This window comes from Coffea arabica, chromosome 5c (assembly GCF_036785885.1).
Source record: "Coffea arabica cultivar ET-39 chromosome 5c, Coffea Arabica ET-39 HiFi, whole genome shotgun sequence".
NCBI lineage: Eukaryota > Viridiplantae > Streptophyta > Magnoliopsida > Gentianales > Rubiaceae > Coffea > Coffea arabica.
This window is the reverse complement of record NC_092319.1, coordinates 4105906-4124275: the sequence shown is the minus strand read 5'-3', so window position 1 is coordinate 4124275 and position 18370 is coordinate 4105906. Positions and strand designations below refer to the sequence as shown.

Below are 18370 nucleotides of genomic sequence, written 5' to 3'. Positions count from 1 at the left end.
GTTAGCCGTGCGTATCCGATATTCATGAAAGGTAAGTGGGTGGTTTATACAGGTAGCGGCAGCTAAATATGTACAAGTAAATCACCGCTAAGGAGCGGGTGGTTTGTGCAATATGTTGCATGAGTGGCATAAAGACCAGGTAAGGTATGTAATGGTAAATTGTGGAGTTCGTGCAGCAAAGTTAGTAATTGCCAGTGTTTAGTTGTAATGGCCACTCAATATGAAAAACTGTTGCAAGTGTGGGGGAATGTCTTAAATGCGGTGCTGCTTCCATTTTTCTGTCCAACGCAAAAATGGTGTTTTGCCCGATTTTCAAAAAATTTATGGTGCTTTGTGGCCTCGATATTCAGTTCGCCGGTTTCTTATAATGCTGACTAGTCATAAGCAGCTGGTGTTTTATTGGAGAAAAGAATTTTTTGATAAACATTATTTCGGAGAAGTGAAGATGCATTTGTCAAAAACATCTGCACAGTTTTTTGGCAGTCGAAAGAAAGCTATAAATGTACCGGTGCTTTATTGGAATACACCGATTTTTGTTCTGCTTCCACCGCTCTGTGTTTGTTTTTTTCAAAACAACGCCCTGAAACCTGTTGTTCAGGTTTAAGGACGTATACAGGTGGTGATTTATTCGTAAAACTCCCTTTTTTTTTCGAACGTCGTTTTGTCCCATATGCGAATATGTACATCGCTAAAAAATGGCCACCCTTTCGTTCTCAATTCTGCAAAATAACAAGTTGAATTTTTAGTTCGAATTTGTGTACGCTAATTGACTTACTTCGGTACGGAAAATCTGGTACACTGTTGTGATGACGTAGCACACCCACACACGCCGTTTATTTATATTGCAAAACCGGTTTAGCACAATAAGTTTTACATTCCATAGATTCATATTGAAGGAGACATGGTTGTATGTTGTTGTGACGGACGAAAGCTCTGAAAAGAGGGGTTCTTTTGTTCATAACGGGTTAATTTTTATGTTATCCGATGAATAAAATGATTATTTAAGGCACAATCGGCTACTCGTGACTGTATAATGACAAGCCCTAACCTGCTGCTCCTTTATTCAGCAACGGATTGAACTGCAATTGATCCGGTAATTAGCTTTATATTGGAGGCAAAAGTACTGTGTCAACTTAATGGACAAAAGCCATAAATAGCTGGCTTTTTATGGCCACCGGCTTTATTTGCATTTTATCTGATCAATACATCTGTTTCGCAGCCACATAGGGTAGTATGTGGCTGTAATGGAGGCAAACCATACACAACTGGTGACCTATAAATGAACGACGGATAAATTATTTGTAAATCTCAAAAGTAAATTTGCATTTACGCAGAAGGGCCTCTTCCAAAGCCACTTGCAGATGGTGCAGAAATGTATATCCATAATAAATATGGATGAATATTGAGTGTCACTATAGGTCAACAAGCAGTATTGGTATGTCTTGATGACCTTTGTCATAAACGAAAGGTTATTCGAGAATATGTGAAGGAGATGTTTGTCTAGACCAAGCTTGCAAAAAGCCAGAATTGATAATGAAAGGTAAATGTCATGCTTGTACTCCATCCAGAAGAAAGAAAGGATTCACAAGATTGAAGATGTTTAAAAGCTTTACCAAAACATAGAAGAAATTTCCAAGAAAATCGTTGACGAACAAATCGAGATATTTTTGACGAAAGTCAAAAAGGTTCAGAGCCACAAAAGGTTATGATGGACGAAGGCAATGAAAAGCTCGTCGTTTACGCATAAGTGAGCATTTATATACCAACACGTTAGATACGGGCTAAAGTACGTGATTACATTGTCAGCATTTATATACGAACAGTAAAACGAAACGGTTAATTAATTATTGCAAAGATAGTAAAATGTTGTTCGCTAAAAAAATGTGTCTACATTGCATGTCCACACATTCACACTTACACAGCAATTTGAGGTAAGGCATCACAAATTGGTCCAATTTCTTCATCGCACGCGCAGCCTTCACATGTACTGTCCACTGCGTCAAGTTCATCCGGACCCCAACCTATTTTCCTCTTATGTTGGCTGGCACAACAAATGGGCCTTTTGCCTAGAACCAAAGAATTTTGAACCCAAATCATCTTCAGAATCCTTCGCAAATTGTCGCGCCATTCTTTAACTCTCTGTCTCTGAGCTGCTGATTTCTTCATCCCGCTAAGCATAGCCATACCCTTGTGCTTTAATTCCTCCCCACCAAAGACGAAAATAACTGCCAACGCATAGGCAGCTTCGTCATGGCCTGCTTTTGCAGCTTCTTCGACGCGTTGCAATGCTGATTCAACATTCTTACCTCTAAAATAATTAACCTATGGAGTTCAAGGTTGAAAGTACAGTGTTACGTCAAACTGATTAAAATATGTAGCAGACAATGACAATTAATAACTGCATGGGGAACATTATACAGCACATAAGGTTAAGAAAACTGTTCAGCACAACCGAACCTGAATTCCCACAGTTACCAATTATGGCATACGACTAAGAGATTTTAGCAACAAAAGGGCAGTGGTAGTGTTGGTGCACGGTTGGTTCTTTGTATTGCCCTTCGGTACGACGTTTAGGGGTGACCAAAATTCGGTTCATACCCAATTCATAGCACAAAAAAATTAATTTTGGTAATTTAAAACCGGGTATTTGGTCATTTGGTACCAAAACGGTATTTACCGAATTCACCGAATTTTAATATGGTATGAAATATGTAATGAAATTAAGAATTTGTTAATAACCGATTTCAAATTCGTTTTTAAACAATTGGTTTACTATTACTATATATTAGTAATATATTCTTATATTATATACATAAATGGTATTAATAATAGTTAGTATATGGGTATTATGCTGTACTTATGATAATAATAATATATAATAATGTACAATATATTTTTTTCATATTTGTTAATTGTTACATGACTATAATAATACAAAAATTTAGAAAAATACATAACATTTTATAATACATATTATTTTACACATGACAACAAATACATAATAATTAATAATTATAGGTATAATACATAACTATATTTAGTATAACTATACTACTTATTATATTAATTACGCTGGAAACTGCAATAATGAATTCGTTTAACCCGAATACATTATCATTTTCGAATTCAAATTCAGAATTCAATGATTTCGGATATCTCCAATTGGATTTTGAAATCGATTTAATTTTATATAAGTCTAATAACTGAATTTACCGAATTCATATACCCAATTTACCGAATGTACACCGTCTGCTCCGTTTCCCCCTAATTACGTTTGCATACACTATTTCATTTCTCTGGTGACAATCAGTCAACCAACTATTTTGTTTCTAGTTATTACGCTGCAAACACACTGAAGTTGTCCTAATGTTGACCTCCAATTCTAATGTCCCACACTAAATTCTTCATTCGTAGCGTGAATAGAAAAAGCAGTTTGACGTTCAAAAAGTGCAGGAAACCAGATGCTTACCACCCCTTTTCGATACAATGCTTCAGGATTTTTGCATCGTCTACACTTCTTCACGAACATTGAAACTTTAGGATTTGTAGTCCATGGAACGATGTCAAACTTTGCCAGCGACACACGTTGGTAAACACGGTTATCTTCCGCAACATCCGCAAACCTCTTGCAACTAAAAGATAAAAATCAGGAAAGAACAAACGCAAAACAGAATGACATGTACAAATTACTAAATGCCGCAAGTTTGTATCATGAATAGCTGAATGTACCATAGCTTTGCGCGGAAAAGATCAGTTGATGAAGAAGCTGCGACGCGTGCAAGAACCTCGGATACCAGCTCTCTGGGAAGGGAGGAGAAGGAGGTTTTCGACTGCAAATTCTGGGCGTTGGCCATGTGTGGTTGCCTCCTTTTGCTGCCTGCAGACAATCCCCGAAATGTCAAGACATAATGTGAACATTTACCACTCGCTGCTTTCTTATCAAACCAAATGATGACCGGTGAGGTGTAATATCAAAATTTTGGCATGCATGTGTATAACAGGCTAGTTTCTTGGCTTGCATGAGGTAAAGTTAGGAAATATTGTGCAAGTTATACAGCGTCGTAGTCATTTTCTAGCCTTCACAAATTAGTACAATGGTTTCCAAACCGGAAGAACCTCAATACTTTGGAATACCATATGAAACACTTATGTTTCTGTTATGCGCATAAGTTAACCACAATTAAGACAGAACAAATATAACAGTCAAATGCATTGCATGATGCGGGGGAGTGGGGAAAGCAGAACTGCAATAGTTGAACAGCCAGGGCAAATTTTTACAAAAATCGTATTGTTTTTCCCCCACCGTACATACTGTTGCACCGCAGTTGTGGGGACCCAGTCGTCGGAGGAAACTGAACCTGCGCGAATGCCAAAATGGTGATTTCTGGTCAACACCAAATACAAAACGCAAATGGTAAACCATTCATCGGAAACCCTATCGAACAACACATGCATGTGAGTGTGGCATGGGCAAATATTAAAGAAACGAAACCGTTGAGCGATAGGAATACAGACCACAGTTGTGAAGACGACTTATATGTAAAACGTCGACAAACAAGCAAAGCATGCTACAAATGAATAACTTAGGAGGATGAGCGGGTACCTGGTGTCGATCGGCAAACGATTTGCAGATGCAGTACCGTGACTTTGGGAGGCGAGAAACTATCCGATGAAGGTGAAGCAGACACTTAGGGGTTGGTTGCGATTTGCCTGCCTGACTGCTCAATTACTGCCTGCCGTCGTATTGCATGCGCATTGAATAGTGTGCGATTTGGCTCCCTGACTCCTCAACTACTGCGTCGCGTGGGTTTGTATAGCCATTGACTAGTGTCACGAACCGTTTGGTGAAACGGTTCGCTACACTAGTCGCGCCCTTTCATTGTACAACTACATTTTTTTTTCTCCATTTCTTTTATAACTTTTGTATATATACATTGCACTGCAATATCAAATTTACCCACATACACACCATTTCTAATATTATTATTAATTACACTTAGCTGTGTAATGTATGTTAACGTACGTAATGTAATTCGTACTATCCGTAACTCGAATAGTCATACATGTTTGTTGATACAAAATAAAAATTACGGGGTCATACTTTAATTGTTTGTAAACGGAATTGAAAATCGAATCACAGACTTTGCTTTTGGAATCAAAATTTTGATTCCAAAAGCTAGCTTGGTTCACACATCTGAAATGACGCCATTGCAGTTGCTGATGCTTGGTTATATAAAAGTTTCGGAATAAAATAAAATAAAATTGCAGATGTACCCGTGATCAATGTTTTCAAACCCGGACCGTCAATCGAACCGGTGAGGTGAAAGGGTCGAGGTTCAACCGGTCGGACCGGTTCAACCGGGGTTCAATAAATAAATATATATATATATATATATATATATATATAGACACACACCTATGCATAAAATAAGATATAAATGCTGAACCAGTGGGTTTTGCACAGAGATTTAAAGACATCAAATATACTTTTAAATAATAGCACAGAGATTTAAAGATTGGGGGCAATAGCGATAGAGAATGAAAATAAAATTTGGATCAATGAACAGGATGCTCTGTCTAGTTTTAATTTTCTTTAGACAAAAATTTTCCTACTTTTTACTAGTTAATTAGTTAGCATGTGATGTGAGTTGCTATTCCTTGTTGCTTAAAGTTAATTACTGTTTTGCCTCTTTATTTCGAAATTTAATTTAACTAAACTATTATTAGACGTGACTAAATTGTATCAGTAATAGAGAAAAAATTTTCAAATGTCCTAAATCTGCTTCAAATTGGATACATTGACAACTAGATTTACTCTTGCAAAAACTTTAGGGACTAAACTGCACATATGCTAAGTAATATTGAGGGCTAAATTTATTTTTACTAAAATTTTAAGGACTAAAATCGCACAATAATTGAATATTTAGGAATTGAACTGCATATTTTTTTCTATTAAATTATCACTCCGTTAGTATTTCTTGTAAGTGGATCGGCAGCTCGCCATTTGATCAAGTCTTGAAAAGTCATTGAATATGAAATCACCAGCCCGTGCCGCAATAGGGCCTATTACCAGGATTGTCTACATTCTTTGCGGCAGACTTGTTTCAAGGAATTACAGACTAATTGCTGCTGCCTTCTCTTTCTTTTCTTTATACTTTCCCCTGTGAAATGGACAACTTTTTTGTTTGAAGAAAGATGCAGGGTGACAGCAACATATTATTATATGCCCGTGTGAGCAGTAGTACTTTTACGCAGTTCTCCATCTACCAATTCGTATTGAAAAAAGAAGATAGAAGCGCAGCAGGTGTATGATAAAATACCTGAGACAGGGTTGCGAGAAAAGCTGATGAAGATGGTGTGAAGTGTGAACAAGTTTGGAATTCCACAATTTTTTTTGGCTTAGAATCGCAACAGCAGGCAGAAAAACTTCAGCCTGCACCACCTCAATTCACTTCCACAATTTTTTTTTGGCTTAGAATCGCACCAGTTGCACCGCAGCTGCACCACCTCAATCACCCTGCTCAGCCGCACCAGCGCACCTTCAGCCCACAGTCGACAACGAGCACCGCCAACCAGTGGTCATCTACGCCGTTTCTCCAAAAGTGATCCACACCACACTTTGGAGAAGGGATTAGAGTTAAGCCATTAAGGGGAGAAGGAATTAGAGATGGCAGGCAAGACCAGGAAGACCGAAGCGGCGAAGTGAGAGAGGAACCAGGAGGAACCAGGAACGGCAGGAAGACCGCAGCGGCGAAGTGAAGTGCGAAGAGGAAGACTGGACTCTGGTCTCTGGAGCGAAGTTCAGCGAACAAGCGAAGTGCCGAAGTGAAGAAATGAAGAATGAAGATTAGGGTTCGGTCAAAATTGAAGTTTTTGTCAATTTTGACTCAAAAATTAGAAAACCGCGGTTCACGGTCTGACCCGGTTTTAAAGATTTGAACGGTTTTTTACGATTTTGACCGGTTTTTTATAAAAGTCAACATAAGCAATGAACCGGACTGGACACATGGCCGGGTCGCGGTCGAACCGGTCGACCCGGCCGGTCCGGTCCGGGTTTGAAAACATTGCCCGTGATATAACAATTGTTATAAAACAAAGGGATAACAAGAAGTTATTTGTTGGAGTAATTCATAAACCAAATCGCGGCGACTGTCACAAAAGTCATTTTTTCCCGTCAAACACCAGCTCTTTATGGGTTTCCTCCATGACAAGATCAGAGCTGGCGTTTTCCCATTACGGTTTTTAATGAATATGCATTTACCCGTCATAAAACAATTGTTTTAAAACAAAGGATTAAAGCCAATTTCTTTTTCGGAAAATTTAATAAACCAAATCGCGGTCACTTCCGCAAAACTAATATTTTCGCATAAAAGAGCAGCTGTTTATGGTTTTGCCTCCATTTGAACAACATAGTTGCCGTTTTCCCAAAAACGTTTTTAATTTAAGCCATTTACCCGTGATATAACAATTGTTATAAACAAAGGCATAAACCCAAATTGTGTTTGGGATCATTGCATCAACCGAATCGCGGTGACTTTGACAAATGTCATATTTGGCAATAAAACACCAGGTTTTGATGCCTTTTCTCCATTACAAGAACTGAATTACCGTTTTCCCAAAAAACGTAGTTATTTAAGTCATTTACCCGTTATAATTCCAATTGTTATAAAACGAAGGGATAAAGGTAAATTGTTTTGGGGATAAGTTCGTAAACCCTGTGGTTGGGACTTTCAGAAAAGTCATATTTTCCCGTAAAAGAGCAGCTGTTTATGGCTTACCGCCATTACAACAACGGAGTTCGCACATCCCATACAGTTTTTAAATGACTGGCCAAAAAAAAAAATTTTCGAACTGCTTTACAACACCAGCTATTTATGCCTTTCCTCCATTATTTGAAGACAGTACTTATTTTCCCATTAACGTTTTTAATTCAGGGTTTTTGGGGTTTTTGGAATGCCATAAAATGGAGGAAAGCCATTTTTTGACTTTCAGAAATGCAGGAAAGCCATAAAAACCTGGTGGTTTTTGGGGGAAAACGGTAAACATTAATGTAGGCGGAAATATTTTGTTGATGTCTTCCAAAAAAAAGCGTACAGTTCTGAGGTAATTGGGGGTAAGGCATACCCTCAATCCTGCTGTGTTGAAAAACACCAAGTTCTTATAATGTAATTCCAAAATAGGTTTGTGCAGGCGAAAAAGTACTTGCTTATTTTTGTTTATACTAAGATCGTTACACTGCTGTTGTAACTGGGGAAAGCCATTTATTTGGTGGTGCTTTGTTGGAAAAGACAGCTTTTTTCCCCACAAAGCTGAACCCAAAAACAAGTTGACGCATTTGTTGTCATCGACGAAATCCATATACAGCTGCATTTTTTGTGAAAATTTAGTGCAATACCTCACTTACTTCAAAAAATAAAATGGGGACACTTATGTTGCACTGCCAACAAACATATGAATGTGCTGGTCCTTTGTAGCCAAACACACAAATTTCTGCTTTACTTCTTTAACCAAGTGTTTTCCGAACCCAAAATACACCTTGCTTACACATTCCAGTTGCTTTATGTCAGTAATAATACACAATGCTTTGATCTAGTAAGACAACCGTTGAGCCTAAAGTTAGAACCACAAACAACCTACCACTAGCAGAAACAAGCACCCGTTACCTGCAAAGTTAAACCATTTGCGGCAGGAGCCGTATGTGCGGCACCTGCATGGATCCTCGCGAAAACATTTGCCAAAATCTCTTGCAGAAATCTATCAACCGGTGTCTGTTTTGTACTGCAAGTTCTGCAAGGATGTCAGCACCACCCACATTCCCGTGTCCCACAGCAACAGCTTGGCTGCGTCTGCCACCACCCAATTCCCCCTGCCAACGACATGTTTACGCAGTGCATTAGCAAAACCAATAGCCATCGTACAGGCTTCCCTTTCACCAAAAGAATGTACATTGTAAGTATTGCATCTGTGTGGAGGATGCTGGAGATGGGCAGATGGATTCACTGGCATTTACGATTCACTTAGACACGAAAAGATGCTATGAAACAATACGACAATAAGCACCGCAGCAAAGCTGACAACATTTGAACTTATAAGGGTCGAAAAAAACAGTTTCGGCCCACATACAAAAGCATTATCAGGCACAATCCTACAGGGACAAAGCGAACAATTCATAATGTTTCAACATATGTGTGAAGACACTCAAGAGGCACAACATTAGAAGAAATGTTGGGTTCAATACGACAGACTCTTGAAACAACAGTACAAAAAAAGTGGAGGCGTAAAACAGTGTTTCAACTGCGTTGCGAGTTTCTTGTCTCAACAACCACAAATAGGTAAATACATGGACGACGACTAAGTTGCTCGGTACGAACGACATTCCATTTGTCTTATGCTGTCATCGACAACTTTATTTTGCATGTGCATTCCGAAACTCCCATCCGTAAATCATATTGGACGTGACCATTTGAATACCATGCATAAAGACGCTCAGCCCACGGAAGTTTGTAAACAAGGCAGACCTAAGGCAATAAAATATGAGCCAAAATGAAAACATGAGTACCTGCTCGAACCGTCCGGCTGTGAGGCAGCAGTGTTGCTTCTTCACCTTTGTATACACACATTCTCTTCTTTGAACACACGCTTGGTCAAGCATCCTCTTCATCATAAGGCTATAATCATCATGATCTTTGTCATGCATTCACATTTTCCTTGTGGGTTTGGTCTGTGCGCAACAGACATGCAATTAACAAATATACACAGTACACTCCTGCTCTACAAACATGTTGAAAACATGTACCCCATGCCTACCTCAGGAGTATATCGCTTTGGTGGTTCCCGTTTTCGTTTCAATTGGTCCAAGCTTGGCTTTTTCAAGCCAAGCTTGGAAACAACTTCAGTGTAAAACTTGCAATCCGCGCTGCCTTCAGCTATGGGTGACTGGCCAAAAGCGTTGTCTTTGATGAATTGTTGTACATTCTGTGCATCGGCCAATTTCTTCAGGTACTCTACAAAGCCTCCTTCAGGATCTGCAAAAGACAAGCTTTCACGAACCCTGAACAATTTCGTCTAACTGTAACCGTACACATTATTAAAACGAAAATCCAGCTGACCTAGATAATTGTCTGCCGCATTGGGTGATGTGTAACTGTTGGGGAAGATTGCATTGTAAGGCTACATAAATGATGAGTGAAAGAACGTTACAGCTTCATCTCAACTGGAATAGAAGCATAAGTGCCAAAAGCAAGTTTTACATTGTATGCTTACAGAATTGATGAATGATTTATACGGAGAATCGTCAACTAATATTGTGTTAGAGCTGTTGTATGACCTATAATCTGTCCAAACACTTTTCAGTCCCTTGAACATGACATTTTTCTCCGCATTTTCCTTAAGTCTAGTTTCTGCCACAATGCAACGGGACTGATCCTGCAATATACAAAAGCGTCCCAATTGCACATTAGCACAATTGCGGCTGCTCGATTGACTACGGGAATCGTATATAATACTAAAGAAGTCTCACCCACACAAAAACCAGTTTATCTTTAATATTTTCCTTCAACAGTGTTGATAAACTTTCCAACACTGGTTCAATATAATGCCTGCAAAAAAAATGACATTCAGAACATAACAGTTATCGGAAACACACAACCCGTAAAGAGTTGAGCAATTCATGTACAATATACACTGTCGTATACCTTTGTTTGGATGACCAAACTGCCACATCAAAAAAGGAGAAACAGAATTGCAAGAAAGCAAAGCAATGGGGTCTGAAGTTGAAGTCCCGATTTCTGGTCCTCCTACCTAATGCATTGCCAATAACAACTCCATTCAAATCCAAAATAAGAAGCTTCTTATTCGAACCCTTAGTAGAAGGACCTTGAGCTATGCTTGAAGACGGTCCTGTAGTTTCCGTTGCAAAAAAAATTGCCACAAAACAATTACATGTCTTGGATGTATTTCCCTGCCAAATCTAATGTGTCCCACAGATGTGAAAGGAAGCAACATAATCTTCAGATTTTAAGGGAAAAAGAAATGGACTGGGGACACGAACAATTTGCCAACCAGCTGCCATTGCATGTGTTGGTATACAAGACTACAAAACCAGTTCCCGCTGTGCTTTGTCAGCCACAGAGGTGTTGGAACAGGCAAACATGGGGAAGACGTGGGGTTTTTGTTTTGGTTTTTCAAACTGCTTTAAAGAAGCAGTTTGGCTACCAGTAAGGTCGTTTTGAGCAGGAATTTTAAATGACGTACAGCGTTAACATTCACCGCTACATTACAATACTAGTATATGTACGGTACCTTGTCCTGCCTCCACCTGCTCGTCATGTTTGGCACGACCTTCCTGCAAATCTGCACTGCCATGCAACTGCGTCGGCTGTTTATTTTGTTCGACAAATGCAGCGTAATTGATGGGGTTTGCCAGTTTCCCCAATGCGATCTCCCAGGCAATAAAATTTCTAGCAATCACAACGTCAAGCTGTACATACAGATGTCCTTATTTAGATGCAAGACAGTTAGTCTGGTAGATAGAAATCATGCATCCCTGCACTTACAGGTTTCGGGCGACAGGCCATTGCCCAACATTGAATGAACTTCAAAGTGAAAACGCCACAACTTGCAGCATCCTTCTGTTTAATTCTGTGTTGTACAACGTGAAATGTCCAGGGTCCATCCTTAAAAAATTGGCCAGAATCCATTCCTGCAAAACAAAGAAAACACTGGCATTGTAAATGTGATGTTGTTTCTTATTATGAAGAGCAAGAAGTTTGCACGGAACGCACCACTGACTGCATCAAACCCTGGTAGAATGTGTTCAGGTTGTGCGAAGAATCAACAATGTACACTTGTTTTTCGTTGACATGTGCAATCATGACAAACCAATGTTGCGAATAAATGATGGGGAAAAATATCTGCACGGATACCACAGTGAACAGAGTCAAATTTGTTAAAATTGTACCAATATTAGGCCGATCAGCTGTGCAGCTAATACTGTGACCCCTCGTTGCTTACTGGGACAAACCAATGACAATGAAAAAATAGAGTGTACCTTTTCAGGATTTTTCATACTTTGGACATTGGTTTCATCAACGAAGAGCTTTTTGGTTGTGGCAGAAATGCGTGGATAATCTAACACGCATCTCACTTGCAATGAACATGCCTCAGAGGGAAGAGTTACGTATAAATTTTGCAAACAACATTTAAGGGAAGTTTAAAAACAGGGGTATTACAACGTACCCAAAACAAAGGATTGAAGAAACAAAATTGCTGGTACTGTCGCTGGAGTAAATGCAGGTACTGTGTCACAACCTTCAAACAAAGGAAGAAACGCACAGTTACAATCAAAACGGCAAAACACGAAACAGGGAAGGACCTATTACATTCCCCAAAGTCCCAAAAACTTTACTTTGTCATTCAGACAATGGTCCTCATGCAGCACTTCCTGCAATTCCTCCTTTTTAATACCAAATAGCTGTTGCTTATCCAGGGCACTGACACAGCTGCGGACAGTCAAGTTAAAGATCATAAGAATACGATGGACGTGCCATACTTGAACTCATGAAATGTACTACACTTAGCCGTACATTGTGGGAGTCATATGAGTAAGATGGAAGGCCACAGCTGCCTTCAAGTCTGCGTCAGGTACACCACATTCTTCTGGATGCCACTGCCGAGTTTGTGGATGTCAGTATACATACAGAAAACAAATGGTTACGAAACACGTAGCAAAAACCTCTTACATCATGTAGAAATGGCAATGTGTCGAAGCTGCTCCGTTGCACATGCACGGCACCAACCTTTTCAAATATTTCTTTCACCTTATGTTGTAGCTAGCAAAACAAAAGCGAGGTTACGCAGTTTGGGTAGTTCGCAGAAATGTACAACAACATGAAATCAGAGTTTACATTAACATACAGTTGCTCCAGCTCTGGTTTGTTGCGAAACTATAACAACATCTTCAACGTCGCCGCTTGGTCCCAAAAACGGCGGCTTATCCACCGCAGCACACTCCCCCATGTCAACCAATTGCTTCGCTGCTTCAGTTATCTTATCCTGCTCCACAGTGTCTCCGACCACTGCATCTGCAGGTTTAAACTTCTTCCACATCCAACCCTGACTTTCAGACTTCACTGCCATTTTCTTGAAGTACGAAACTCCAATGTTGTGACTGTGAAAGCCTTTGTCGATGTGGTCAGCATAAATGGGAACGTTAAAGAGCCTGAATATGCTGGTCAGAAAGATACCGAATGGGAGATGGATTTTTTTATTGTCCCTGCTCCTAATTTTCCTAATTTTGTTGAAGATTGTGGCAATCATCAGTTTGCCAATGTTCAGTGGTTTTTTGTTCAACAAGTGCCACAACAGCATTCTTTCTAGTGCACTCACCGAACTAATACTGCCACCTTTGGGAACAATGTTATGGCATATTATAAGATGCAACAGTCTTGGCAGAACCTTCATGTCAGGCGCATAAAACTTTGGTTTTTTCCCCATTGCCCGCCTAATGCTGTCATCATGTTGGAGAATTTGTCGTACAAACTCTCTGTCATCATACCCGGGCACAGCCAGTTTATCCATATTCTTAGCACTAATCATTTTGTAATCGACACTATAACCACTGTCAACCAGACCAAACTCTGCAAATAGAACCTCGGTAGACACCTCAACATGTATATTCCTAACGACAGATCGCACTACTGACTTGTCCTTATTTGCACTAGAATTCGCGTAGAATTCTCGAACCAACCCATCGTAACACTTATCTTTAACGGACAGCAAATTAATCAAATTTTGGGAACGCAGATATTCGCTAATATCAATACATTCCGAGGCCAGTGCTTCTACCTCAACCGGCATGCCTGGAGACACAGGAAGATTGAAACAGCTGTCCATAATAGCGCAAACCTCAGCTTCGGATGCGAATGCAGATATGAATTGGCTGGACACACTGCAACATTCATAATGTTTGATAACCTTCGTTTATTGCCATTGTCATCATATAGAGCTAACAACTGAAGTACGAATGTTGCCTTCCACTTGTTCTGGAAGGCGTAAGGCTACTATTCGTAAACACATCGTACACAAGCTGAATTTTAACAAGGTCAATCGATGGTGTACAGGGTGTTTATGTACTTTACCCTCTCATTTTACCCTGGACCACTCACTTTACAAACAACAAAATGCAACATTTCTTTGCTTGTTCATCCCCATGATTTTGGTCCGCTTACATCTTCGCGGACCAATTACGGGATTAAGCCTTTGCATATAATGTAAGGGTTGATAGGTGTTCCTTATATGCAAAACATTGCCCTAAAGTGATGCAAACATTGGCTTAAAGGGTCTGTAAAACTCCCCAAACAATCTGAAGCGTAGATGGAGCATACATGTTCAACTGGTGAGTGTCTTAACCCAAATGACAGACAGAGAATAAGCTGACCCAAAATTAAACTGTAACACACGCACAAGTAAAAATTACCAAAATTTGAAAAAAATATGATACAAAATGTCTCCACCGAATACCGAAGAATACCTTAAGAAAGCGGGTGCTTCCCTTCTGCGGAGAAGAGCCACACCTTAACCCTAACGGGGGGTAATCTAAAGCGCCACCGGTTTAACGCATTAACTCCTTAAATCCAAATGATAGCACAACTGAATCACTTAATGCCAAATAAAAGGGGCTGCCGAAACTGAGGACAAGAAGGGAAATTCCGGCAGGGGGGCCCTTTACCGACGTGCCAGTGGAAATGGCAGAAGATGGCGGACCACGGGGCACCAATGTCTTCCGTTTCACACCTCTGCTTTGTAATTCACAAATGTTTGGGAGGCACAATAGCTGTTGTAGTGGTGGGGGAAAAAAAGCAGTGCAGACAGAAAAGAATTTCTTATTGCGTACCCATAAAGAGCAGACGTTGTATTGCAAAAATTGTTGCGCTCATTGGCCATACAAGTTAAGTAGTTGGGGCCTGGGGGTAGTGGGCAGTGTGTTCAATTAATGCAAGATAGGCATACACAGCTAGCTTTTGATGTTCCCACGTACACGGATAACGGTTCAAATTCTCTCGCTCCCGCCATAAACTCCTTATTCATGTGCCCGTGCGTATTGTGTAGTTACAAAGGAGGAAACGCAGAATAATTTGGTGTTGTATTGTAGGGCGGGCTCAATTTAAATGCCCGCCACAAATTCGTGTTTATTCCACGCAAAATTGTTACTCTCTTCTTGTAATGGAGAAAAACCATAAAGAGCTGGTGTTTTATGGCACACCGGCCGAAATTGAAGTGTGGCCGAAAATTTACTTTTGGTCTCCGGAAATTATGCAGTGTTGTTGTAATACACGGAACACGTAAAGAGCTGATCCTTTATTGGGTAACGGTGGGAATTTAAATTTATCCCACAACATGAATTTTGGGGCAGAATCGAAAATGGTTACACTTTGTCTTCGTACGTTGTCTGGCAAAGAAAATTGGGCTTGCCGTACAAAAAAATTAGTATAACCCATTTGGAAAGGCCCGCAAACAAAAAATGGGTACACATTCGTTCTTACAGTGGACGAAATCCAAAGACAGCCGGTGCCGTAATCCAAAACGGGTGTAGGAAAAGTTTATGGTATAAACTAATTTTTGGCCGCAAAGCACAACGGCCTGTCTGTTGCTGTAGTGGAGGAAAGGCGTAAAGAGCCCGTCCTTTTTTGGGTGAACGGGATTAATTGATTGTAAATTTTACAATCAATGAATTTATGTTTTGCCAGCATTGGGTACTTTGTTCTTTTAATGTGGGAGACGCATCAACACCTGGGCTTTTATTGGTCAACTGGGTTCATTATAATTTATGCCATAAAGCCGGGGTGCCATACATTTAAAGAAAAATCATTACAATTTTTTAAGGGATTTTTTTACAAACCTCCCCATAAGTTGGTAATAACTACGGGATATTTCCTTTTCCTCGTAAATAGCTATTACTTTGTTCGTGTAATACAGGAAACGCACGAACAGCTTATATGTTAAGCCCAATTAAATTTTCCAGAGTTTTACGTATTCAATTTGTGCAAAACGCAAAACCTACAACTTTTCCTGTACCAAAAATATTATCGCTTAAATTTGTAAATGTTTGTTACAAACATTTATGTATTTAACATAAATTATATGATTCAAAGTATAATGGCTAAAAATAGCTACTATTTTATTCATATAGTACAAGAAACCCATAAAGAGTTGCTAAAAAGTGGGTGACAATTTTTTTTTTTACATTTTAAATTTATGTAACATACAAAACGTAGTAGAATAGCGTTGATAATAATCTTAGTGGAACACTTTTTCAATTGCAATTATAAACATTTATGTATTTCAAATAAAAAAAAGTGTTGAAACTGAAATAATCATACATAGCTAGTACTTTATTCACACAATGCAAGAAACTCGTAAATTGCTGGTATGTTATGCAAAATTTTGTTCTTTTACTTTGAAATACTTGTTTTATATTACATACAAACATGCTAGTTTTGGTATCGTAAAAGAATTTGTGTAACGCCTTTTGAATTATATTTGTAAAAAATTTTGTATTTAACATAAATGAAATGATCCCGAATAAAATACCCATAATCATCTCAAACTTTTTATTAACAAGCAATCCTGTACTAATATAGGGAGGAAGAGTGTATTCATGGAATATAAATATCATCTGTATCATGGTTGTAATATTTTAGGGATAATGGTCAGAAACCTACCCTGAAGTTTCTGACAATTGCACTGAGACCAGTCCAGGTTTTACAAATTTCACCTACCTCCCTTGCTTTTCAAATATCACCGGTTCAAATTGTTACCAAATTTCAAAAGCAACGGATTTAAATTCTATACTGCTGTCACTGCAACTGTTAGAACCTTCAGGGGAGGTTTGTCAAATTATCCCTTTTTAAATAACTCAAAATTTATTAATTCTTTTTTATATAGTCAATTTGTACGTCCACCACCGCCCACTGCCACTCTGCCACTCCCCTTCACTCACAGCCACTTCCACTCCCACCCCAACTAAAGCACTCTCCGTCTGGAACTCTCTCCCTCTCCCTGTATCTCTTTCGCTCTCTCTGTCTCCTTGTCCTTCACCCACAGCCACTTCCACTCCCACCCCAATTTTGTATAGCACTCTCCGTCTGCATCTCTCTGTCTTTCTCTCTCTCTCTCTCTCTCCCGATCATCTTCATCTTTCTGTGGTTTGTTTTCACCCCCAATTTTTCCCCGTCCAAGAAGCACCGCATTGGCCACATACCGCGACCGCGACCGCCTGTCCTTCTCTCTCTGTCTCTCTCCCTCTCTTCCTTTACCCCCCTTGCTTCGATTTCATTCCTCTGCACTGTCCCCATCCACATCGTCCCCTTCGTTTTCCGTCGCACCAACGCCCGCCTCCTCATCTCTCTGTCGCTGATTTCTTTCTCTCTTTCATTTCTTCCTTGCTACGTGTCCTCTGTTCTCCATCTCCTTCGTCCCCTTTCTTGTCTTTGTGAACCACACCGTCGCCACCATACACCGACACTGCCGCTGCCGCGTCCCTTGTCTATTTGCCTCTGTATCTGTGTCCCTCTTTATTCGTGTCCTTAGTTCTGCTCTACCTGATGTAATCATCCTCCCGTTCTGTGATTCGTTAACATCATAGCGCAACGCTTACCTTTGGCCAACATCTCCGCAGCTGTACAACGGAAGTACCAATTCCCGTGGTCCGGAACCTTCATTGTCAACCACAGCTACATTTCACATGACGACATTTGCAGGTGCAAGTGAAGACAGCACCGCGACCTCGGAGATGCTCTGTCGCTGCGGATTGGTTGCCAATATACAAACTTCTTTCACGCGAGGCAACCCAGGGCGTCGGTTTGCAGCATGCAGCAATTACCCGGTTTGTTCGCTGTTGTAACATTTATAACATCGTCATCTGCCCCTCCATTTATATTGGAGGGGCCACAAACCCCCTGCGCACTCAGCCACACAGATGCTCTTTTTTCAGGTGGGTCGATGTTGATAGCTGCTGCAACAGGGGCAGAGCACTCGCCAGTCTAGCAGCTGAGAAGATATGTACACTAAAGGAAGCGCGTTCGGCTCTGCAGGCCACGAACGTCCATGCCATGAACTCCAATCAGTGTTTGACGCGTAGGGTGGCGGAACTGGAAAGGGACAATGAAGCTTTGCGAATCATTGCGCAACAATGCAAACAAAAGCAGCAGTTGCTGTGCAGCAAAATACGCTGTTACAACTTGTGCTTCTTCGTGGTCAGTGTGGTGTGTATTGCTGTTTTTGCGTTTTGGTACAATTGGAGATCACACTTTTTCCCAAACGCTGCGAACTTGGGTTGTCTAATGCCAGCACACAGACATCCGCAACGATA

General features: G+C 40.1%; 1 protein-coding gene across 1 annotated transcript; it reads right to left on the bottom strand.

Annotated features, from left to right (window-relative positions):
- Nucleotides 1–1914: 1914 nt before the first annotated feature.
- Nucleotides 1915–3854, bottom strand: LOC140007159 (putative F-box protein At1g67623). The gene is made up of 3 exons (XM_072049844.1): nt 3730–3854; nt 3470–3632; nt 1915–2322 (listed from the first exon to the last, which is right to left on the bottom strand). Exons 1-3 carry the CDS (start codon nt 3852–3854, stop codon nt 1915–1917), a joined length of 696 nt encoding a protein of 231 aa, XP_071905945.1.
- Nucleotides 3855–18370: the final 14516 nt, after the last annotated feature.

Coding starts and splice junctions, on each gene's coding strand:
- LOC140007159 (XM_072049844.1), bottom strand. CDS start 3,854: ATGGCCAACGCCCAGAATTTGCAGTCGAAAACCTCCTTCTCCTCCCTT. Junction 3,633..3,729: donor CTTTTCCGCGCAAAGCTATG/GTACATTCAGCT, acceptor TTTATCTTTTAG/TTGCAAGAGGTTTGCGGATG. Junction 2,323..3,469: donor CATTGTATCGAAAAGGGGTG/GTAAGCATCTGG, acceptor TGAACTCCATAG/GTTAATTATTTTAGAGGTAA.